The sequence below is a fragment of the Mchenga conophoros genome, linkage group LG7, assembly GCF_057382185.1.
Source record: "Mchenga conophoros isolate Kocher_MC1m ecotype Shallow Benthic linkage group LG7, M_conophoros_male_GT1.1, whole genome shotgun sequence".
NCBI classification, from domain to species: domain Eukaryota; kingdom Metazoa; phylum Chordata; class Actinopteri; order Cichliformes; family Cichlidae; genus Mchenga; species Mchenga conophoros.
The window spans coordinates 26,927,197-26,953,099 of NC_140532.1; the positions used below are offsets into that span (position 1 = coordinate 26,927,197).

Sequence of the window (25,903 nt, forward strand, 5' to 3'; positions counted from 1 at the left end):
GAGGGTCCGAGGGGCCCGTTCAGCCTCCCGTCTCCGCTGGAGGGTCCGAGGGGCCCGTTCAGCCTCCTGTCTCCGCTGGAGGGTCCGAGGGGCCCGTTCAGCCTCCTGTCTCCGCTGGAGGGTCCGAGGGGCCCGTTCAGCCTCCTGTCTCCGCTGGAGGGTCCGAGGGGCCCGTTCAGCCTCACGCCGCATCGGCTGGAGGGCCCGAGGAGCCTGTCCAGCCGCCATCTGCGACCGCCTCGTCGTCGCCTGGTCCAGCCGCATCCGAGTCTTCGTCATCGCCTGGGCCAGCCGCATCCGAGTCTTCGTCATCGCCTGGGCCAGCCTCTGCCTGTGCTTCCGCTACGCCTGGGCCAGCCTGTGCTTCCGCTACGCCTGGGCCAGCCTCTGCCTGTGCTTCCGCTACGCCTGGTCCAGTCTCAGCCTGTGCTTCTGCTACGCCTGGTCCAGTCTCAGCCTGTGCTTCTGGTCCAGCTTTGGCTTCTGCAGCTCCGTCTGGTCCGGCCTCCGAGTCTTCGTCCTCGTCTGGTCCGGCCTCCGAGTCTTCGTCCTCGTCTGGCCCGGCCTCCGAGCCTTCGTCTGCCGCAGCCTCCTCAGAGTCTTCGTCTGCCGCAGCCTCCTCAGAGTCTTCGTCTGCCGCAGCCTCCTCAGAGTCTTCGTCTGCCGCAGCCTCCTCAGCCTGTGCTTCGCCTGGTCCCGCCTTGACTGGTCCCGTGCCCACCGGGCCTCGGCCAGTACGCCTGACACTGGAGAGCCGCCGCCGCTGCCTTCCGCGCGGCCGGCCCCCTGAACTGCACCGTCATCGCCTGAGTGGCCGCCGTCGCCTTCCGCACGGCCGGCCCCCGGACCGCCTTCGCCTGAGTGGCCGCCGTCGCCTTCCGCACGGCCGGCCCCCGGACCGCCTTCGCCTGAGTGGCCGCCGTCGCCTTCCGCACGGCCGGCCCCCGGACCAGCGCTGTCATCGTCGCCGCCGCCTCCCGCGCGGTCGGCCTCCTGAACTGCTCCGTCGTCTCCTTCACCGCCGCCGTTGCCTTGCGCACGGCCGGCCTCCTGAACTGTTTCCACGTCGCCGCCGTTGCCTTGCGCACGGCCGGCCTCCTGAACTGTTTCCACGTCTCCGCCGTTGCCTTGCGCACGGCCGGCCCCCTGAACTGCTCTGTGTTTGGGTTATTTTCTTGGGCTCCGGTGTTTGCTGTGCTCTTCTTTTGTTTTCTGTTCCGGGCCCTCCGTCCTGGGCCCCCGCCGCCCGCCCTGGGTTGTTTTCTGTTTGGTTTTTTTTTTCTGTGTTTGGGCTGTCTGGAGCCAGCCCTTGAGGGGGGGGTACTGTCATGGTCCTGGGCCATGTTGGCCCAGTGTTCTTAGTTTCCTTGTATGTTTGTATTTTATTCCATGCTTCCCCTGCCCTTTATGTCTAAGTTCTCCCCGTGCTCTCTCTTCCCCCTGTGTGCCCTCTATGTATTTATGAGCCCTCGTCCCCTTTCGTGTTTATTCCATGTCTCCCCTGCCTGTTACGTTGGTGTTCTACTCGTGCTCTCTCTCCTCCTGTACTTCCTGTTTCACCTCTCCCGTCAGTGTTCAGTTCACCCCGCCCTGTCTCGTTATGATTATCAGTGTCACCTGTGTTCCCCGTGTGTTCCCACTTCCCTCGTTAACCCTCTGTGTATTTCTGTCTGCGTCTCCCTCTGTTCAGTGTGACGTCGTCCCTCATGCCGTGTGTGGATCTCCCTGTGTCTCTCTGTGAGTTCTTAGTTTGTGGTTTCCCAGTTTAGTTTGTATATTTGTTCTGCCAGCGAATAAAGCTGAGTTTTGAGTTCATTCCCTCGTGCCTGTGAGTCCTGCATTTTGGGTCCTACTCCTGCCTGCCGCACGGCGATTCATGACAAATACGAATAATTGTCACACTCTTTTATGATCACATTTGCTGATGATTGTTTCATACAGCAGTATACCATATAGCACAGGCATTTTTACATGTATTTTTTAATGAAAATTACCTTGAATCTAATCAAATAGGATGTGTAACATGGGCCTTATCAAAAACTGTCTGCTTCCACTCACTTTTTATGTGACTTGAAAACATGGATTTTATTGGTTAAATGCTACAAGTCTTGTTTGCAAACTTTACAACAGACCACTGGAGGATTTGGTCCGGATTGGTATTTGATGTTTCTTTTTTTTTTTTTTTTTTCACATCAAGAAGCCACCTTCGTCTTTATTAATAAAATTGTTTGGTTAATACAGATGCTGTAGCTCAGAGGGAGTCAGTGAGCTGAAGTGGATGAACACTCCATGTAATCTTAAACACCAAGCTGTGTGACTGCAAAAAACAAAACAAAACAAAGCAAAAAAAAAAAAAATTAAATAAAAAAACAAGAACAAGAAACCTTGTGTAGAGCTTGGGTTGGGAAGAAAAAAAAGGGAAAAAAAACAAACAACAAACATCTGTAGTGTGAAATCTTTTCCATATTTTGACATATGTTACATTTCTTTTCATTTACAAAAGTGCAAACAGATCACGTTCAGATCTACTCAATATAAGCCATGGCGCGTGGGACTCAAACAGCCGCATTCAGAGTAGCAAAATTTATGTCTTGGACCTCGGTGCCATCAGTCCAGCTACACAGTAACAGGAAAGGGAATTTAAACATTTCTGTTTTGTTTTTTCCATATAATGGGAAGATTCGCAATACAAGTCCTCGGCAATGGATATTGTTATGATTATGGCACACACTTTTTGGTCCATCCTCAGACACAGACATTGTTTTTTGCTAAATGTTTAAATAGTTGTTTTCTTCGTGTGTGTTGATATACAATGTGTACCGGTGTGCCTCCTGCTCCACCCCAAGTCTCTCACCCTCCCAGTTCATGTTGTCATCAGTTGAAAGTCATACTGTACAAATGTCAAAGGGCAATCAATAATCAGAGTTTACAGGAAGTAGTCTGGGGTGCGGCGAGTGACGTGGGGCTCCCCTCTGCGAGGCGCTGGATCAAACTGCAAGAAAGAGTATTTTAGGGTGTCGTCTAGTTCCATGATTGCCGCCTGGTTGCCGCAGCGGTAGCAGTAGTTGGGAGCGAATATTTGATGTTTCCAAGCCATAAGTAATAATCTCAGGCTCAGTGTATTTTTTTTTTTTTGCATGATTATTTGTTATTGAGTGATTTCCATAATATTTTTAGATAAATATTATGGAAATCACTCAATAACAAATAATCATGCCGTTTCTGAAGTTAAATGTCTTTTTTTTTTATTACTTATGGCTAATAATCTCAGAAATTACAGAGTAGGTAGTACCTGTGGCCTGTTCACAGCTGTGTCATAATGTGTCCCCCATGTACATACATTTGTCTTCCACTGTGTCTTTTGTCCCCTGTGCATCTCCTGTGTCAGTGGGTAAAAGCTTCATTTGTTTTCTCAAATTCATTTTTCCCTCCTTCTTACATTCATATTCATAGATAGATAGAGAGAGAGAGAGAGAGAGAGTCTGGAAGAGAGTCCTGTCTCAGTCAATTATAGATGATGTGAGAGGGCGGGTGTGTGTGTTTAGGGCACGGATGGCTTGGGGATAGAAGCTCCTCTTGAGTCTCTCTGTCCTTGCCCGGAAGATGCGGAACCTTCTACCAGATTGCAGAAGTTGGAACAGTTTGTTGCCTGGATGGGACGGGTCCTTCAGTATCTGCGCTGCTCTAGTCCGGCATCTCCTGGTGTAGGTGTCCTGAAGCGGGGGGAGAGCAATCCTGCAGCAGCGTTCTGCTGTACGGATCACTCTCTGGAGAGCTTTTTGGTCCTTCACACAGCTGTTCCCAAACCACGATGTGATGTTCTGTGTGAGGATGCTCTCCACAGCGCCTGTATAGAAAATCCTGAGGATCTTTGGAGAGACCCTGAACTTCCTCAGTTGTCGTAGGTGATACAGGCGCTGCCTAGCCTTTTTGGTCTGGACCTGAATGTGGGCAGCCCATGTCAGGTCTGAGGAGATGTGGACACCGAGATACTTGAAGGACTGCACCCTCTCCACTGGAGCTCCATTGATGATAATGGGCTTGTAGTCTCTGTGCTGACCCCTTCTGAAGTCCACCACCAGCTCCTTGGTCTTGCTGACGTTCAGCTGGAGGTGGTTGTCCTGGCACCATGATGCCAGATTCTTCACTTCATCCATGTAGGCCGCCTCATTGTTGTTGGAGATGGCACCCAACACCACTGTGTCGTCAGCAAACTTCACAATGGTGTTGGAGCCATGGGTGGCCACACAGTCTGAAGTGTAGAGGGAGTAGAGCAGTGGCGAGAGGACACATCCCTGAGGTGCTCCTGTGTTGATGGTGATGCTGTTGGAGAAGCACCTGCCCACCCTCACCACCTGAGTTCTGCCAGTGAGGAAGTCCAACACCCATGCACACAGACGGCTGTTAAGTCCCAGATCCCTGAGCTTTGTGAACAGTCTGCAGGGCACTATTGTGTTAAACGCTGAACTTTAATCACCAAACAGCATTCGCACATAGTTACCCTGTTTCTTGTCCACGTGGCTGAGGGTGGTGTGCAGGACGTGGGCGATGGCATCCTCTGTGGATCTGTTGGATCGGAAGGCGAACTGCAGCGGATCTGTGGTGTCTGGGAAGGAGGAGGAGATATCGTTAGACTGGTGTACGATATTTCTTTAACTAGTCGATGATTACATGGCTTACTTGCTTTTGCATTTAAAACCAAGAACATTTGGGGACGACTGAGGTATGCTGCAATACATCCTGGAAGTCAGTTTGATTAATAAAAAAAAATGCTTGGAGTCCAGACAAAAACAAGCTAGAGTTCTTGCTTAATTTGAATGGTTGTTTGGTTACTTTAATTTACAAGGTTATCCTGTATCAACATCAGTGTATTTAAGAAGGGCATCATATTCTGTCATGACTGACAGGGTGAGGTTTGTTAGAAGGTTTTGCTGTCACTGTCCCTACTAAGGACAGTCGCAAGATTAGAGCACTCTGTTGGCATTAAGGGCACTGCCTTGGACTGGTTCAAATCTTACCTCTCCAATCGGCTTTCTTCGGTACATCTGGCCTCATCTTCCTCTTCCCCTGTACCTGTTTGCTGTGGTGTCCCCCAGAGTTCTGTGTTAGGCCCGACCCTTTTCTCACTGTATATGCTTCCTTTAAGTGCTATCTTTGAGAAATACCACATTGCTTTTCACTATTATGCGGATGACATCCAGATTTATTTTGAGTTACATGATGATCTCGCTTTATCTTTGAATAACTTTCGTGAGTGCATGAGTGAGGTCAAGAAATGGCTGTTGGCAAATACTCTTATTCTCAATGAAAAAAAGACTGAAATCGTGATTTTTGGCAGTAATGCCCTTCGCGTCAAACTTCAAGATGCCTTTGGCTTTCTTACTAGTTCTTTCTCTGATACTGTCAGGAATCTGGGTGTCTTGTTTGACAGCTCCTTTAAACTTGATAAACAGGTGTCTGCTGTTGTCAGATCTAGTTTTTATCAGCTTCGTCTCATCTCCAGGGCCAGACACTATATCCCGTATAATGACTTAGAAAAGCTCATTCATGCTTTTGTAACGTCAAGACTAGATTACTGTAACTCACTCTATTCTGGTCTCCATGCTACCCTTCTACATAGATTACAGACAGTTCAGAATGCTGCGGCTCGTATTCTAACTAAAACCAAGAAGTTTGACCATATTACTCCGGTTCTTGCTGAGCTGCATTGGCTGCCTATCAAATACCGTATTCAATTTAAAATTTTGCTGCTTACTTTTAAAATCATCAATAATACTGCACCAACCTATCTTAAGGAACTTTTAAACCCTTATGTCCCTGCCAGGGCTTTAAGGTCATCCTCGCAGTTATTGTTAGTTCAGCCCAGATCTCGGTTGAAATCTAGAGGCGATCGATCGTTTGCCTTTGCTGCACCTGAGTTATGGAACAGCCTCCCGATTGGCATTCGGGAGTCTGATTCTATTTTTTCTTTTAAAGCACGCCTTAAAACTTATCTTTTTGAACTTGCCTTTTCTACCCGTTAAATGCTGACTGTTAACTGCGACCTATTGCATTAACTTTTACTATTCCTTCATTCTTGGTGTTCTCTATCATGCGGCACTGGGTCTGTTATAATCTATGTGCTGCAGTCCATTTTATTAGTGGCTTTCTACTGTGAACATTGTCTGCTGTTCTTATTATTTTTGATATTAATGCTCTTAATTGTATTATTTTATTGTTTTTCTGTAAAGCACTTTGGTATGCCTAGGCTTTTAATGTGCTCTATAAATAAAGGTTGTTGTTGTTGTTGTAAGGACACATTTAATGATTTTTATTACTTATTAACTGGATAATTTATTACTTATGAATAACAAAATCGGCAAATCCATTAAAAATTCCTGTAAGTGTAGGCTAAAATGACCTGTTGCAGCATGTCTTTTTGCAAACCTATGAAAAAAAGTCAGCTTTATTTCCAAAAAAATCAGTTGCAGCTGATATTCAATCAAGTGATTTTTTCATTTGCTATCATCTTTAATGACGTGGATTATTAGCATACACAGAGAAATCCAGGTTATTTTAAGTGTCTCGCCCCACTCGACATAAACAACAAGTGGAAGGAGTCTCTTAACTAGTAATTTCCTTTGTTTCATCCTAGTTTTACAGAGGTTCACTTCATTTAAAAGTCATACTTTACATCTTGTTTTAGAATTTCATGTGCAGGGACATAAAAGTCTGTCCTTAAAGCAACAGAGCAGCGTTTACTCTAACTGCTGTCCAACATCTGATATTTCTGACATTTACACAAAAGTCAAATTAGTAAGAATAAAAAATGGGACAGGCTCGTGTTGAGTGACGTAATTCCACGCCCGCCTGCCCTTTCTCTCAGTGCGCGAGCTCGAGAGTCCAAAGTATAAAGTAGCGCGAGCGCCTTAAGTGGGACGGGGTGGGGGGGAATGTAGTCGATAGCGGAGGACACACAGAAGCGCACACTCCTGCATGCAGCCACATCTGGCGTTACAGTGGAACACAGACCATATGTGTACATGTGAGCACTGAGGAGTGGAGGGCTTCACAACTCGACTGAGGAGTAAATATAAGAAAATGGACCCGGAGTTATGGATTTAAAGTGCAGAGGACTTGAAATGGGCGGTCTACTGCTGGCGTTGCTGCTCTGGAGTTGCCTTCTGTCGGCGGTTGACGGTACGTTTACTTTTTGTTCACAACATGGATCCTCAAGAAAGGTGGAAGCACGAAAGCTGATAAGAACACTGGTGAACACGGTCCGAGCCTGCCGCGCATTTGTGCACTTCACTGCCCTCAAATGTTACCACATTTGGTCAGTCTGAGTCTAGCAGCGATTTCTTGTGTCAAACTTTAGATTTTTATATCCCAAGGGCAAACCAACACAATGGAAGTCTTTAAACTTTGAATTGGTGTTGGCGACACGCTCTATGAGAGGGATTGTGTAACCAAACGGACCCCTGCTTTCCCCCTCAGTTTTACAGCCGTCACAGTTACAGGAAAATAAATTAACTTTAAAGTCAGCCTGGCTGTTTTGTCGGGCCTCGGTAGCTCCATTCGTGCTCGGTGTCGGATGTCAGCCAGTCTTTCTTCTGTAATGGTGCAAATACGCCGGTATGTTTATTTGAGAAAGAGCACACCAGAGAACCAGGCAAACATTTTCCAATGAGGATCGATGTCTTTATAAGCATTCCCTTCTCCACCGCCTGAATTGCGCTATTACTATTTAATCGCCTGAAACGGCTCAGCGAGAGGCGGAGCTTAGTTTTCTCTCATATGGATACATTTTTGCAGGTCCTGGTGCTTTCTATGCGGCCACTTACAGCTCAGGCATATTATTTCATGCTCCAATACTTCATATAAAATTAACTTCTAAAAACTCTAGCTCCCTTTAAGCTCACTCAATTGTTTTTTTAAGGTACAGATAAGACCAATTCCAGATTTGTTGATGAAAGTTGCAATCTTTGATTTTCTACTTTCCGTCAGTGTCACCGGGCCACTGACTCAAAGCTAGTTATAACTTTGCATAACAATAATTTACATAAGAAGAATGACCAAAGTGGAGGCTATCTCTGACTTCATTCTAACTTAACAGTTTGAGCTATATGCCGCACCTACTCAGCTATTTTATCATTACAATTTTACTGAGTCAGCTACCTCATGTCGTCACTGAGCTGGTTAGCTGGTCAATTATGTGTTAAAAGAATCTTACTGGTTTTACTACTCAAACAAAGAGCATGAAGTGTAGTTGCTGACTGTGTAAATGTATATTATGAGGTTCAAAAAAACAAAATGTGTCCACAGTATTTGTGTTTGTTGGATTGTGTATAGCCCTCAAGCACACAATAGTGACATTTCTTAAGAACTTATCGTTCTTAATCCTTGACTAGATAGTAGATAATAGAGAACCGACTGAAAGGCACTGTATTACTGACTCTTCAGATTTCATCATTCCTTTTTATGATCGCTAAGTAGCTCATACGCTTTCTCTGAGTTATTTTTGATAAACCTTTAACCAAACACAGCCAGAGAAAACGCAGTAAATACTCACTCATTACTTATTACTCCAACTACTGCCAACCTTCTAGTAGTAAGTCCTTCATGATTACTTTACAACTGTGGTATTAGGTAAGGAACAATTCTCAGCTTGAGAGCTGGGTGAGTAATTTTCTTTTCTTTTAGTTTTCACTTCACTTTAACCGTAGAGAAAGCACAGTGCCTTTTATTTAATGACATGTAGCTAACAGCAATAATTATTTTAAAGGTTAGGGACTAAAAAACAATGTCGTGGTTTAATAGTTGATAGAAAATAAAATAAATTGCGGCAGTATATAAAACATGCATTTTATATTATTCATCTGCAGCACTTAAATACTACAAACCTGTTAATGCATCCAGTAAACTGCTAATGAAGCCTAATTTGTGAGCAAAAAATAATTCTTTAAACACATTTTTTTTACTAATATTTACATCGTTTTCATTCAGTAATCTTTCAACAGAGGTCCTCTAATTCTGTTCAAGTATGTTTAAGTTGTATTTTGCTACTTTTTGCCTGAGCACCACTGTGTCATTGTTATAATTTAACTGTCCTCTTATTTAAAGTGAAGCATGTTTTGTTAGGACTTCAGTTTTTTCTTAACAGTTTTTTTTCTAACAGCACAGTAGGCCAGTTGAAAAATTCCTTAGGCCTGTTGTACTATTTTCAAATGAAATCTTTCACACACTTTCAGCTGTGTCATAAATGGTAACAAAGTCCAACAAGAACCTGTTGCTCAAAGTAACATATTTATCTTGTACCCTTGAGAAAGCATGACACTATTCATTATCACTTACAGTTGAACAGAGTAATGTCAAATTAACCATTAACCATAAGAACATTCATCCAAGTCATGTATATGTTTCCTACAGATCCACATCTAGGATGTATTTGTATGTGCATGAGTCTATGCCTTTCAAGAAAATCTCTCATCCTGAACTCAGTTTCTCCGGTTTTGGGCTTCAACTGTCCTTGTTTAGCTCTTTACCCTTGGTAACCATGAACCCCTTCACCACCTGCCGCAGGTTCTTCTTAGTGTGGTGCTTAGCAGATTTCCAGAGGAAAACAGTTGGAGCTGACATACACAGAACCACAGGATGAGATCCTTTCTGGGAGGCCACTGAAAGACATAGAGGACTGCCACAATAGCAACATTAGCTACAGATTATGTAAGATAATATACCTGGCTGGCCACCCAGGCATAATAAGTACACTCCAAGTGTAGGAAACACTGAGATAGCTTTGCCTGTTAGGAACATAACTATTAATATGGTGATTGACAATAGAATATAGCAATATTTATACAGAGTATCAAGCATTCCATAGTTAGCATTTTGCAGCACAGCAGTGATTGTGTATTAATTCAGTTCAATTTTATTTATATAGCACTAGATCACACCTTGATAATGATGAATTACAGTAGTCCAGCCTAAAACTAGTTTTTCCGCATCGCCCTGAGAGAGGAGATTTCTAATGTTAGAGATATTGCACAAATTGAAGAAAGCAGTCCTACATATTGGTTTAATATGTGCAATGAAGAACAAATCCTGGTCAAAAGCTACTTTCAGTCTTTTCCTCACAGTGTTACTGGAGGCCAAGGTAATGCTGGCCTCCAGTAAGCATGTGGTTAGACACCATGTTTCTAAGATTTTTAGGGACAAGTACATTAACGTCAGTTTTATCTGAATTTAGAAGCAGGAAATTAGAGTCTATCTAGGTCTTTATGTCTTTAAGACATTATTTCAATAATTGGTGGATGTTATCAGGCTTCTTGGTTGGGTATCATCTGCATAGCAGTGAAAATGTATGCATTGCCTTCTAATGATACTACCTATGTGAAACATGTATAATGTAAACAGAATTGGCCCTAGTGCAGAACTCTGTGAACTGCATAATTAACCTTAGTATCTGAAGAGGATTCTCCATTTACATGAACAAATTGGAGTCTTATACATACGTATAATTCCGATCACTGTGGTGCATTACCTTTAGTCCACTGTAGGTGCAATACCATGCAAGTGTGTGTATGCTGACAGGTATCCTTATGAAACTGTAAGAAGAGATGAATGGCACTCATATCTGATGTTTAAAATGTTTTAGTACGGACCTCTGCCTGCGCTGAAGCAATTCAGTTCAAATCAAATCAGTTTTATTTATAAGGTGCCAAAACACAACAGCATTCGCCTCAAGGTGCCTTATATTGCAACGTGAAGACCCTACAATAATACAAACCAAAAACAGCTAAATCCCAGCAGCAACAATACAGCTACATTTATAATACTGTTGTTCTCATTCACATGTTTTTTGTGTTTCTGTTGTCAGACATTATGACAATATTGGATGGAAAATGAAATGCTGCTGTAATTGAACCTCATAAATGCCACATGCTAACAAGTTACTGTGGCACAACATCGAAACTGTTTTATGCTTAAGTTGTGAGGATAAAAAGCGGATGATCACAGTTGAAAACAGCTAGGCTGTGTGTTTTGCCAATATTCACAATTAATATAAAGAAGCTTTCAGGCAACAACTTTGGGACCTCTCTGGTGTGGCATACATCAGGGTTTTGCAAATCCACACTTTAACACCAAACTCATGTTCTGAGATTTACAAGTTAGGATATGCTTGATCTGTTACTACTAAAAAGTTGATGTGATTTCCAGCCTTGCAAAAACTCACTGAATGAGATGCATTAGAATATGAGAAGGGAAGGGAAAATGGTTTAAGGGTAGGAAGGGAAATCTGAGGAGCTAAACGTGAGGAGAAGGGGTATGGTAACAGCACTGAGGAGGAATGAAAGTACTGGGTTTATAATAATAAACTTTATTTATAAAGCACACTTAAAAACCAAGGGTATGCCAAGGTGCTTAACAAGTAAAATAGAGTATAGGAGGAGGATAATAGAAATAATAGAAATAGGACCAAAGCAAGTACTAAATATGCAAGCAGATAACTGTCACTAATACATAGGAAAGCAACAGGTACAGAGCAAACAAGAATTTAAATGAGCATAAAAGTGCGTGATATAAAATCATAAAAGAAATATTAACTAGAGGGAAAGGCAAGATTGAATAAGTGGGTTTTTAATCGTGATTTGAACAGTGCAATGGAATCAGATGCGCGGAGGTCGAGAGGAAGGGTGTTCCACAGTACCGGGGCAGCCAGAGCAAACGCACGGTCATCCCGAGACTTCAGTCGAGATCTGGGTTGGGTCAGAAGTAGTTGAGTGGCAGATCTGAGTGTTCTAGCAGGAGTATGTGGTTTGAGAAGTTCACTAAGATAACTTGGCGCTAATTTATTAATAGTTTTGAAAGTAAGAAGTAATATTTTAAATTGAATACGGTACTTTATGGGCAGCCAATGCAGGCTAGCTAGGACAGGGGTAATATGGCAAAATTTCCTGGTACCTGTTAAAAGGCGGGCTGCTGCATTTTGGACTGTTTGCAGTCTAAGAAGAAGAGAAGAGGGAAGACCGTAGTACAAGGAGTTACAATAATCCAACCTGGAGGTCACAAAAGCGTGAATAAGCTTCTCCAGGTCCTCATGCGGAACATAATGCCTAGCCTTAGAGATAAGGCGCAGTTGGTGGAAGCTAGATCTCACTACAGCAGACACTTGCTTATCGAGTTTGAGCGAGCTATCCAGCAGTACACCCAAGTTACTGACATAGTCACAAGAAAAACTAGCAAAGGAACCCAGGGCAGCACAGAGTTGGGCACAAGGGATTTTACTGTTGAACACCACAATCTCAGTCTTCTTATCATTTAAAACGAGGGAATTACTCAGGAACCATTCTTTGACCTCCCGCATGCATTCTTGAAAGTAGTGCAGGGACACAGCAAGGTCGTCAGTAAGTTCAAAATAAATCTGTATGTCATCGGCATAACAGTGGAAGGCGATATTGTATTTTTCAAAGATTGCACCTAGAGGGAGCAAATACAATGAGAAGAGAACAGGGCCTAAAACTGATCCTTGAGGCACACCACAACAGACCGGAGCGGAGGAAGAGGAGAAGGTGCCTAAGTTAACTGATAAGGATCTATCAGCGAGGTATGATTTAAACCAGTCGAGGGCAGTGCCTCTAATACCCACAGTGTGCTCAAGTCTTAGTAATAAAATGTTATGGTCTACCATATCAAAGGCCGAAGAGAGGTCCAGTAAAACTAGGACCATAGAGCGTCCAGTATCAGTGGTTACAAGAATATCATTAAGAACTCTAACCAACGCTGTTTCAGTGCTATGCAATGGCTTAAAGGCAGATTGAAATTTCTCAGCAATATTGTTTGTGTCCAAGTACGCCTGGAGCTGGGAGAGAACTAGTCTCTCCAGGATCTTGGACAAGAACGAAAGCTTAGAGATCGGTCTATAGTTTGAAAGGTCATAACAGTCAGAATTTCTTTTTTTAAGAATCGGGTGGACTACAGCATGCTTTATGACTTTTCGTGTTTGCATTAGCCTGGTTGGAGACTCTATGCTGTTTGGATTTTGTAAAAGCCTGATGTAACAAATGGAGAGAAAAGAAGAGCGGGAGAAGTAGGTAGGACGAAAGAATGAGAGAGAAAATAGGAAAGAACTCGCACAGGTGGAGACAGAGGAAGTCTGTGGCAGTCTACCTTGATTTCTCTGGGGTCCACTCTCTAACACACATGCACACACTAACCATGTTCCCCACTCTTATCATGCACATTTTTCTCGTCCCGATTGGGGAGGTGTGAAGAAAATCTCTTCCTTCCTTTTAGCCCTTCACCAAACACACAGACGCCTTTGTTGAGATGGGTTCTGATAAGAAGTAAAGTGAGGGGGGCCTGCTGGCTTTCTCCAGGCAGAACAAAACAGGAGAGCTGAGAAGTTGTGTGTGTTCATTTGTGCATGAGCGTGTATGCATGGAAAAGAGTTCAGCAGTGCATTGCCTACTCCTTCAAAACTTCTTTTGGAGCCCTTCTTTGTTTTCAAGCCCCCACCCCCAACACACACACACACACACACACACACACACACACACACACACACACACACACACAGGCATACCCTGTCTTTCTCAGGACTTCTATGACTTGACTGACACTGGATTCATAATGTACTGATTCAGACTTAACACACACTGCTGGCTGTAGGATCACAGAGAGACTTGGTCCTTACTTGGAATCTGCCACAGGGCGTTGGCATCTTATAATATAAATAAACAGTTTTCCAGTGATGGAATCATCAGGAGATTTTTGATGCCCTGCACCTTTAGTTTGATCCTACTACGTAAAGTCATGGTGTAGGATCTTTCAGAACTTTTTATTAGGGGTGACAGTATAAAAGATGTATGTAGCTTTTGGGCCTGAAAGGTAAAGCTAGTGCAGAAGTGCCTTAAACCTGCCTGTTGTATAGAAAAAGTTAAATAGAGGTCTTTGGGAAAATAGATCTTTAGAGACTTTCCTGATGAGTTTACGGGCTGATTTGCTGTTTCGGAGGAGGATTATCTGGGGTAAAAATTTAGTCAAGATATAGCGTGGTCATTACATTAAGTGTTCTTCTTTGGGTTTTGGCTGCTCGCTTTAGGGATCAATACGGTGGATTCATTAGATCCTATTCATAGCATCCTCCTCTGTTACACCAACCCTCTGCATAACATCCTTTACGACATCCACAAATCTTTTTTTTTGGTCCTCTTCTTTCCCTCCAGCCTGGCAGCTCTGTATTAAAATTCTTTTCCACACATGTCCAAACCATCTCAGCCTTGCTTCTGTAATTTTGCCTGAATCCACTCAACCTGAGCTGTCCCTATGACATCCTCATTTCTTAACATTAGAGGTGGCAAAAGTACCTTCATTCTGTACTTAAGTAGAAGTACAAATACTAGTTTTAAAAAAATTACTTTAGTAAAAGTTGAAGTAATGTTCGTTACTCAAGTAAAAGTAAAAAAGTACAGGCTGTGAAATGGACTCAAAGTAAGAAAGTAGTATTGTAGGCAGCTTGAGTCAGAAGAAAAAGAAAAACATATTTTCTGTTGCCTACATTATAGAGGGTGACTTTGCCTCTAAACAGGAAAATGAGCACAGTCACGGGTTACAGTGGGATTCAACCCTAAAATCAATTGTAGTGGCTCAGCGCAAAGAAAAGAATCACTACTCACAATAATAAAAACTGAGAGCTTCAGTAGATTTTGTTAGTGTACAAGCTGTGATCAGCTGACCTGCTGCCCTTTGTGGATTTATAAACTTGAACCAGATGTCAGCAGATGTTTCATGAGTTGTCCTGGCCAATTTCCATTCTATGTACTAACAGTACACTGTTTATGCTGTCTTCATATTAGACAGTATACAGCTGGTATGAAGCATCATCAGCTAAAGTTCATATTAGCCAATGCTACATTTCATGTAATCAAACTTTAACCACGACCGCACAGCCACTGTGCACCAGTCCAACACACTGTTGTTTACTTTAAACCCATCACAGTACAGCAAACTAACCTGTTCATTCTGCACTAACCTGCAGAGTATATTCATGCAATCTTTAAATAATACAGTTAGTCTGCCTTACTGTTTTGCAACATGTTTCACAATATGAAAAAACACAATTTCATATATACAGATGCAATATCTGATTTACCGATCACAACCACATTGACTTCCTCTTACAATCATGACCTCTTCACAACCATATGTAATGCAAATGCTCTTTTAAACTTATTAAACACATTATACTAATATTAAAAAAATATCCCCAAATTTTTCAGAATGTAAAAACGCCTGAAAGGAAGCAACTCGAACTGACCTCTGGCACATCTGGGCCAAAACTTGGCATTAGTATCCCTCTCGCTCAGTGATTCTGCGGGTTAGGTTCACCTCCCATTTATGAAGCACATTGAGGAAAATAAACAGCTGAATCAGGAGTTCATTCCAGAAATGTACCAGGATGTCAGGAATTACACGTGGGGCGATCGTGGCTCAAGAGTTGGGCGTTCGCCTTGTAATCGGAAGGTTGCCGGTTCGAGCCCCGGCTTGGACAGTCTCGGTCGTTGAGTCCTTGGGCAAGACACTTCACCTGTTGCCTACTGGTGGTGGTCAGAGGGCCCGGTGGCGCCAGTGTCCGGCAGCCTCGCCTCTGTCAGTGCGCCCCAGGGTGGCTGTGGCTGCAATGTGGCTTGCCATCACTGATGGGTGGATGACTGGATATGTAACGCGCTTTGGGGTCCTTAGGGACTAGTAAAGCGCTATATAAATACAGGCCATTTACCATTTTACACTAGTGGACCCTGGTGGCAGATCACTCAGACAGACACAGCTGCAGTGAAGGCAGGTTTATTTACAGTGAGGATGAAATGATAAACAGAACACTGGAATGAGAACGAGAAACTCGAACTGTTTGCCACATGTTTACTGCAGTCTTGGGCGAGGTATGTAAGGATGGAGACTGAAACGGGGACGGCTTGGACCAGTGGCAGTGCAGGTGAGCAGGGAGGCTGAGGTCTGGAAGAGAGGAACTGAGGTAGTACGGAAAGGTAGGCAGAGATCACAGGCTGAGAATAGCTGGGCAGTGAGCGTCACGATCCGTGAATGTCCTGCTAATCAAAGTTCTACATAATAGACAGTTGACGTGTTACCACTTAAGACTGAGACAATAATCCAACACCTGAGAGCTGTCCAGCTGCTCCTCAAATAGCCTGCTAGATGACGCATCGGAGAAACCCCCGATTTGTTTATAAAAAAAAGAGACTAACATAGTTAACAGTGACAGACAGACAAATCTCACAACTCACTATCAATATTGCTGTTTTTTTCTTTTGCTGTCAGTTGGTTTTTTGTTGTTGTTTTTTATCTTGTTTCGCAAGTACTTTCAGCTAGCAAGAACTCTCCTTAGAAAATCCAGTTTTTACTTCTTACTATTTCTTCTGACTTTTGAGAATCAAGATTGTGAATGCCACTCAAGTTCTTCCAAATTAAACTCACTTATCCATGTCTTTGTGGACCTTGTTTTGTGTACTGGTGCACAGTCATGTTGGAACAGGAATGGGCCATCCCCAAACTGTTCCCACAAAGTTGGGCGCATGAAATTGTCCAAAATGTCTCGGTATGCTGAAGCATTAGGATTTCCTTTTACTGGAACTAAGGGGCTGAGCCCAAATCCTGAAAACCAACCTCATACCATTAACACCAAGCTTTACAATTGATACTATGCAGTCAGACAAGAAGACAAGTATCATTCTCCTGGCGACTGCCAAACCAAGACTTGTCCATGTGAATGCCAAATGGAGAAATGACATAAAACATAAGTTTTACTTGATATTTATTCATAGATCCACTGACCTTTGTTTCCAGTAAACACAATTCAGGATCTAATGGAATATTAATCCCCATAATATTGGTGGTACTATAAAGAGTGCAGGAAAGAGTGTACCCTTGTACAAAGCCAGATTCAGTGGTGGAAGGAACCACCTTCTACATCACATCTAAAACACATTTCTGAGATTTCAGGTTTGGATCTGGATCTACAGTTGGTGAAGGAAGTTGTAATGTGACAATTCAGCTATTCCAGCATAAATCTGATCACAGATGGTCATCAGTTCTTATGCTTAAATCTTTGTTTAAATCTGACATTGCATGAACCTGTTTAGGTTCATGCAAACAGAGCTTTGGACTCTATAATAGAGAATATGCTTTGGGAATACATTTTTGTTCTGTCTCCAGTTGAACAAGTTTACTTGCTGGTTTCATGCATCCAGAATTTCCAGTCTAAGCATTTTGTGAATGTCATACCAGATTTGAATTAAGTGCAACAGATGTTATGATGATGTTATCAGATTTTCTAGGTATTTGTCAAGTACGGTCCTGTGGCAGTCAGGATGAGGACCCAAATGCAGGACTCAAAACTTAAAAGAATTAACTAAGGGAGGCAGCTTTAATTAAGGGACCATGACACTATTAACCTAGATATTCATTTATAAACAAATTCACTGCCAACTTTCTCTTTCAAAGAATCCTGATCCATCTGAGTCCACACACAGATCTATCAGCCTAAAAGAAAGATGAGATAAATTTCAACTGAGCAATTAAATAAACTTTTTTAAAGTTGGGTAGTTGAAGCCTCCCCATATTTATGATCCCAAGTTAACTTTTCAAGGGAGACTCTTAATGATTTACCCTTTCATAGAAACTGTCTGACATAATTATTGATTCTTTTGAAAAAAAAAGAAAAAAACTTGACTAAAAAGAATTTTACAGTCTTGGTAAAATTTAAATTTTGACACAATTAACCCTTCCAATCAAGTTAATTTGCATTCTGAAATACCAGTGGAGGCATTAACCAATGTCTGTAGCCTAACGAGGAACTTACCAGGGTAAGTGTTTTTGTTTCTGTGATCTATTTCAAAGCCTTTTATATCAGGATCCCATCTGATTGACCTTATCAAAGGCTCAACAGCTAAAACAAATAGTGCCGGAGACAGAGGACAACCCTGTCGACTTGACCTGTTCAGCTGAAATCTGTGCATTAGTGGAAGCCTTCGCCCGGGCCTGAACAAATATGGCCACTCCAGTCTGTCAGAGGCTTTTTGGCATCATGAGTTACTGCTGTACTGGGCTGTACTGGGATTTTGAAAGATGGACACTGTTAAAAAGGTTACATAAATTGTTAGATAGTGAGCGATTATAAATAACTACATTTTGATCCTGGTATATCAGGCGTGGCAAATACTTACCAAGCCTGTTAGCCAGTGCCTTAGAAGTGAATTTATAGTCTGTGTTCATAAAGAAATAGGCGATATGATGTGCATTTTGTTGTGTCAGCAGCCAGTATGTTGAAATTCCTTTACAGGTTTAGACATTGCTTTGTTCAATTCTTCTATTGTTTGCATTTGCATTATATATTTTTAATACTTTTTGTTAATGATATTATTTGACCTTTCAAATATGCTTTTAATGTGTCTCATAGTATAAAGCTGTTGGGAGCGGAAATGCGATTCATTTCACAGATTATTTTAATCTGATTTCTAATTAATTACAAAGAAACAGGTTTTTGGAGAATTGTGGGATTTTAAGGCTGTCTGTATAAAACAGCTGTTTTTCCTGGAATCACGAGCTGAGTGGTCAGACAGGATCCTGGGCAGCTGTGGATTATCCAGTGTTCTGTGGAATAGTTGTGTTGACACAAACAAAAAAACGATCTATTCTAATATGGGAATTACGCAAACAAGAGCAGAAAGCCACAGTTATTTGGAATAGTTTTAAACTGGATACAGTTGTAGTTGATTTGTCCAAAATATGAAGTAGAAAAAAAGTTATATCATTCCGTACCAGTATGTTTTTCTGACCTTCTGCTATTATCAGAAGAATATCTTGAAAAAGGAACTATGATCATAACTGGGTTGTATTAATTTAGGGGGGGGTGGGGGGTGGGGGGGGGGGTGTCCATTGTTCTGAATAAATTTCACAATTAACTAATCAACCAGAAGGGTCAATTAAAGTTTCTTTTATTGTCACTGGAATATTTTTATTCATCAGTATAGCCAGTCCTCTGGCTGTAGAATGAAATGAAGATGACATAACATGGCCAACCTACTTTGTTCTATTGCAGTAAGATGGGTTTCTTGCATAAAGGCAACATTAATTTACATTTTTCTTAGCTGGTTTAAAACTTTCTTTCTTTTAACTGGTCCATTCAGCCCGTTTACATTAATACTAACAAAGTTTATATTCTTATTCATCAATAACAAAAATGAAACTCCTCAGAGTATAATAAGCTCTCTGAGAGTCCCCCATAAATGTAAAAAAAACATCTCCTTTAGCAAAAAAGCAACAGTAGGAAAAAACAGCACTCACTCATAGGATTATAAGAATGGCACTCTCATTCTTACGGCTCAGCCCTGTGTGTTTTGAGGAAAGAATAAACACTGTTATAAAAATTACTTCAGTTGTTATTTCAGCATGTATAGATAATTTTCCAGCACATTTCTTTCACTGAGGTTACCAAACTGGAAGTTGGTCTTTAAGTTATTGTTTTGGTTTTCTTTGTGCAAAATAAATAAGTGATAGAGAAAACACAGTTCAATGAAACTGTAGGAGTAACCTGTGTTAAACTTTGTGTTGCTTAACATTCATTTCATTCATTTCCAGGTTTTATTCCAACTAAAAAACTGCCAGTGTGTTGAAAGTCACTTAAATGTATCAGCTCTCTGATTCCCAGAGTTATCCCTGTCCTCGTCCATCTGGGGGGCCTCGCTCTGCTTAGGTGTTTTCATACATGAAATCCTACCTCTGTTAGGAGAATCGCTTCTGGACATTATCCACAGTTGTCATTTCTGACATGTAGCAAACAGCACCGCTTCAGACTTGTTTTCAGTACTGGAAGCACACTGTTTATGTCAAGGGTGTAGCCTGAGTGTGGATGAGCATGGACACGTGATGCCCACTCACTTGATGTGAATTGCTGTAATTTCCTGTCATTTTGTTTAATGTATCTGTTTCATTACTGTTACAGTAAAGCTACCTATTTCCTCTCTAGTAACATAACAACGTTGTGTTTGAACTGAATATTTTAAAGAATTATTGGTGTGTTTCAGCATGAATGATAGGACAGGTCGCCAGCCTGTCACAGAGACAGACAACCATTTACACTCACATTCACACTTATGGGGAATTTAGAATCATCAGTTAACCTAACCTTACTAACTGCATGTCTTTGGGCTGTGGGAGGAAGAACCCCCGCAAACATGGGGAGAAACATGCAAACTCCACACAGAAAGGCCCTGAACTCGAACCCGAACTCGAATCTAACGCAGACCTTCTTGCTGTGAGGCAACAGTGCTATCCACCGCACCACCGTGCTTGCTTTTACCTATGTAATTTGATTTCAATAACACCAGTAGAGACTACGTTCAGCGCTCACTTTGGGGCGCCACAACAGGTAGAGCAATATGTTTGACTTGGCAGATTTTTACATCAGATACCCTTCCTGGTGCAATCCCTGCTCGTCCTGGAACTGAGAGCTTTAGCTTGCTAAGTGAACGTTTAAACCATTGCCTTATGGAGACACTATGTTTAATAAAAGCAGTACCATGTGTCTTTTAGGGCTTGGGTATTGTTTCTGGGCAGCGTTCGTACTAACAGAGGCAGACTGGCTTCGTTCTGTGGGATTATAGGAGGCACGGTTGTGCCAAACCACAGCGTAGTAGCTCTGCCACCCTGCCTGGCCAAAACCACAGGATTCCCCAGAGGCTCTGTGGCAGCTGCTGTGATCACTACTGGCTTCAACAGTGGGAGGACAACATCTCTTGAGTTACTGAACCGCGCTAACAAAGACATGGGTTTATGGAATCTGGACCCTGACATTTGCATACTTACCGCATGGTTGGGACAGAGTGGGAATGCTTTCTTGTACAAACATTTTTCTTATATTGCCCTGGTTTGTTTTATGTTCTATTGTGAACTTGACTGTGTGTGGGTCTAGAATCAGCACTGTGCTCAGTGTCAGTATTTATCTGAGAATAGGTTTGTTTTTTATGTATATTTAATTCTGAGCTCAGAAAAGGATTGTAGTTCACTGGGCATGTGAAAGACACCACTGTGTGTGTGCCGTGCAGAGAGGAGGAGAGAACAGTCAGCCAGTTTACACATATAAAAGCAGACTGATTAGAGAGTCAGTAGAACTGTAGGTACAGAGAAAAGGCTTCCGCTGGTGTAACACGTGCTGGAACTGCAAAATAACCCCCAGGTGTGCGTCTCTGCATTAGAGAAGGTGGAGAGTGGTACCGTAATAATTGCATAATGCATTAATTTCCCCCTCTGCTGATCTTATAGGAGACACGAAAGGTTAGAGTATGGAGACTCCAAAATGCATTTTTCCCCCAGTGCAGTAACTCCCTGAAATGAGTGTTTGTCAGTCTTTTGGATATGTTTCCCACATATTTCCAGTCTGTACTTGGTAAAAAGACAAAAATGAGAATATTCAGAAGAAATAAAGCAGCATTTTGTTTGAAAAAGTTTATTCATTTTTTGAGAGAATTGCCGTGATATCAATTGAAAGCTTTAGTCAGATTGCTAGAGGCAGATCCAATAGCTGTTTTGTTTTTTTAGCAAACCAGTGAAATTTAATAACTGTTCGAATATAAGCATCTTTGCGTCTCTGTATGAAATAGCATTGTGAGAAATCTGAGTGATGTATGAAATGTTACATAAAGGATCTTTTCCATTCCAGGGTCACCGCTCCTTCTTTTTGCCAATCGACGTGACGTGCGATTGGTAGATGCAGATGGTGTCCGAGGGGAGTCCGCCATCATCGTGAGTGACCTGGAAGATGCAGCAGCTGTGGACTTCTTGTATTCTGAACGCCTGATATTTTGGACGGATGTCAGTGAAGAAGCCATCAAACAGACTCACTGGAATCAGTCTTCTAACTGTAAGACTAGACACTGTTTACTTTTAATTTTTCTACTTGGTGAGGACTTTCTCGTAAAAAGCTAAAATAACTATTGCTGCATGTGTTAATGATTTATTGAAATATACACCCTTTTTCATGTAACAGTTTCAACTGAGTTTGTTGGGTTTTTTTTACCTACAGCCCTTAAAGAGGCACTGGGAACAGGCCAGACTGTGGTAGTATCAGGGTTAGACAGTCCTGATGGGCTGGCCTGTGACTGGTTGGGTAAAAAGCTCTACTGGACGGACTCAGAGACCAATCGCATTGAAGTGGCCAACCTAGATGGAACCTCAAGAAAGGTGTTGTTCTGGATGGACTTGGACCAGCCCAGGGCTATCGCTCTCAACCCTGGCCAGCGGTAACAAAATACACACAGAAATGTGCAAAGATGTGTCTGACACCATTCATTTTTTGTTATTGAATGGATCAGATATTGGGTGGGGTGTAGGCTATGTAAAATATCCTCACAATCAAACCACAGACCAGATTCTACATCAAATTAATAATTGGGTGTAAAACTGATATGGATATCAAAAATCTTTTTTTTTTACATTTTATAACCTAGTTTCTAGTTTCTTGGCTCTACTGATTCTGCTGATTTGATCTCTTATAGCTCATGTTGTCCTCAATGAAACTGGAAAGCTCACTAATTATTATAAATGCCAGTAGAAACACTTCAAAATGTAACTACTGTTGTTGTTACAGGAAAAAAAAAGCTGTACTATTTTTTATGATTATATTGACCTTACAATCAGTGATGATGGAAAATGAGTCTGGCTGGCTGAATGAGTGACAGGGCAAGCTGAACACAGAGATAAACATGTTTAGGGCACTAAGAAATAGCAATTCATCTAAAAAAACAAACCCTAAAAACACTGATACAGTGACAGTGACACAGTTTTTATAATTTTATATCTATATGCTACCACAAATATTCCGAGAGGATGAGGATCATTCTTTAACACACTGGGTTACTGAACAATTGAGCTAAGGGCAACTGAAAATGTTGCTGGAAATGCTGCACATACCCAGATTAAAAAAAAAAAAAAAAAGACAGGTAGGCAAAGCTTTCTTATCCAAAGAGTAAAGAGTAAAATTGTCAGAAGCCAGTGGGGTCCCAAATGTACACAGAAGGTGTTCTTCGCCTTTGTTCTTTGGCTGTAATGTAAGAAGTCACAGGGTTTCCAACCCAGACAGGTTGTGTCCCATTTAGGAGCTTTATGGTTTGCACTTTACTTTCACTGTTTTAATAGGGTTAAGAACCAAAACCCTTGTACATTAGACATTGAGTTTCAATGGAAATACCTGTATAAATAAAGGTTAAAAAAAACCCCTGCTAAACGGCGCCTTGTACATACAATTAGGTCCTTAAGTGTATGGATAGTGACACTGCTGTTTTGTTTGTTTGTTTTTTGCTTTTGCCTTTAATTCAAGGGGTTAAGAACATTTTTTATGAACTACAGCCATTTTTATACAAAGTTCCCTTTTCAGAGGCTTGTTTTTTATTATTTTTTTATTTTTTATTATGACTAAAAAAATGAAAAGCTGCCGTGGTCAGTTTTGTTTGCACCTGAGAACATCAGACGACACATATTATGTTGCAGGTAAATTCAGCCTGACTAGAACAGTGGAGCTGGAAATCACATTTCTTTTTATTGCATTAAAGGCATTTGACCTTTTTATGTTTAAATGTGTTTTTCCCTTAAATACACATTTCACAGTAAGAAAAGTTTTTCACCACAGGCTAAAAAACATGTCAATGACAGAAAAAGTTAGATCGTCAGTGTGCACAGATAACATTTTTATAGAGCACAAGAACCATGCGGTGTTTCTGTGTTGGAGTTTCAGGCCAATGTTTTTCATTATAAAGAAAATAATCATTGGTGGTGTGAGAAAAGATGAAACTCAAGCAGGTCGATTAAATTCTTAAGAAGCATCTGCATTCACATTACAGTGCCAGTGAAATGTTACTACAGGTGGGGTCATTGAATCTGTAGTATATATACAGTATATATATGGAATCATATTTAAAAAAACATAAAAGACAACATTGAGATGCAAAGACAATATTGTATATATACACATTATTCCCAGATTTCTCATTTCAATTCTTTAGCTACAGTTGCAGGAGTTTAAGAATAGTTTTTGCACAAATGGACTGGCTTTTATAATGCTTTCCTAGTCATACTGACCACTCAGACTTCTTCAGACTGCAAACCACATTTAACCATCGATTCATACGTGCCTTTTAGTTATTATTACACTTTATCTACCTCGCACCCAAGGCCATTTTAGAATAACCACATGACCTAAGATGTATTCCTTTGGAGGGAACCCCACATTGTCTCGGGCAGAACATGCAAACTGCAGATTCAAACCCAGGACCTTGTTGCTGTCAAGCAGCAGTACCAGCCGCTGCGCCACCATACCACCACTGTGAGTAGCATATAGATATCAAGTCAGTATAATAAGAACAATTACTAAAACAGATGAAAAGTACAAATTTAACTTTAGTTACTTAACTTTAATTATCCAGTATTACTATCCAGTATTAGTATTAGGATCTGTGAAAGGGAAACTATACAAAACTTGCACCTTTCCTGAAATTTTTCTTTATGTAACTTAAAATGTAAAACTTTGTTCCATCAGTGGTGGTTTAGATTAAGCAAAATAACTCCAAACCCTGACACTAAAAACATATTTCAAAGATGGGATAAGGTCCTGATGGAGCTCAGGATTTTCCTGTTACCAACAGAAAGTTTATCATTTAAACCAAAAAGTTATATTTGATATCATCCACCAACAAAAACACTTTTCCACAGCCTTCTGGATGACCTGTGTACTACAGGAGACTGGGGAATAGATGCTAATAACCTCTAGCACAGTACTCATTAACTCGTATTACACAGATAAAACATCACATGTTGAGAAGTTGTATAAACGTAAAAACAAAAAACAAACTAATTAACTAATTAACTAAATAAATAAATTTAAAACCCCCCAAAAAAGAACAAAACCATTTTGGTTTTAATGTTATGTGTATGAGTGATATATTTCTTTGCTCTTCCCCTCAGCTACATGTACTGGACAGACTGGGGGGAGGAACCCAGGATCGAGCGTGCTGGCATGGATGGCAGCAACAGGTACAGTAACTACATAAGACTGCACTCACATCTTCTGTGTTTACAGTAGTATACTAGTTGTAGTTTTACTTTTGTAGTGTGGACTTTTTGTTTAGATGTGTTACAAAAAAGTCACATTAAAATGTTTTTTTTAAAATCTCAATTCTAAGCATCTCTGTCTTGTATCAGGAGAGTAATAGTGAATGAGGACATTTACTGGCCCAACGGTCTCACCATAGACCTGGTGGAACAGAAGTTGTACTGGGCTGATGCCAAACTCAGCTTCATTCATAGAGCCAATCTGGATGGATCAGCACGGTATGCAGCTTTATGTACATCTGCGTGTGTGTGTGCGTGCGTGTAAAAGACTGTCTTAGAATGAATTCAAACCAAGAGTGTAATGATGTATGCTTTTCCTCCTTCCTTTTCATTCAGTTCAGTATATGGGGATCCATATACTGTAATCCAAAACCAAAAACATTACCGCATACCCTGACTGTTGTTCTGGTCCACTGGTAAAAACTACACTGCAAAGACAATAAGCCAGTATAACCAAATCCCCTTTTGTTGCCTCTTACTGAGTACAACTTTAGAGTGGAATAGAAGCTAGCCCCTCTGCAGGAGACTGGTTTCAAACCAAGCTTGTGCTGTGAGAGGAGCCCAGTTATATCAAGCCAATATCTCTCAACCCCATGCCCTAACCCTGCAGGAATTCAGAGAAAATAGCACTTTGTTGGCAGTAGGAAGGAAAAACTCCCTTTTCACAGGTCGCAGCAGACGGCTGCTCCTCCCTGGGCCTCGTTCTGCAACTTGTTGGGCGAGGAGAGGCAGACAGGACAGATGC

The 25,903-nt window shown here is 41.6% G+C and overlaps 1 protein-coding gene across 1 annotated transcript in view; it reads left to right on the forward strand.

Moving 5' to 3' along the window:
* The first annotated feature begins 6,933 nt into the window (after positions 1–6,933).
* lrp5 (low density lipoprotein receptor-related protein 5) overlaps positions 6,934–25,903 on the forward strand; it is a 52,849-nt gene continuing 33,879 nt past the window's right edge. Inside the window, exons 1-5 of the mRNA XM_085283181.1 lie at positions 6,934–7,179; positions 21,716–21,916; positions 22,079–22,295; positions 25,012–25,080; positions 25,249–25,377. Of these exons, the coding sequence (XP_085139307.1) occupies positions 7,095–7,179; positions 21,716–21,916; positions 22,079–22,295; positions 25,012–25,080; positions 25,249–25,377 (701 nt within the window). The 5' untranslated portion in view covers positions 6,934–7,094. The remainder of the gene's footprint in view (positions 7,180–21,715; positions 21,917–22,078; positions 22,296–25,011; positions 25,081–25,248; positions 25,378–25,903) is intronic.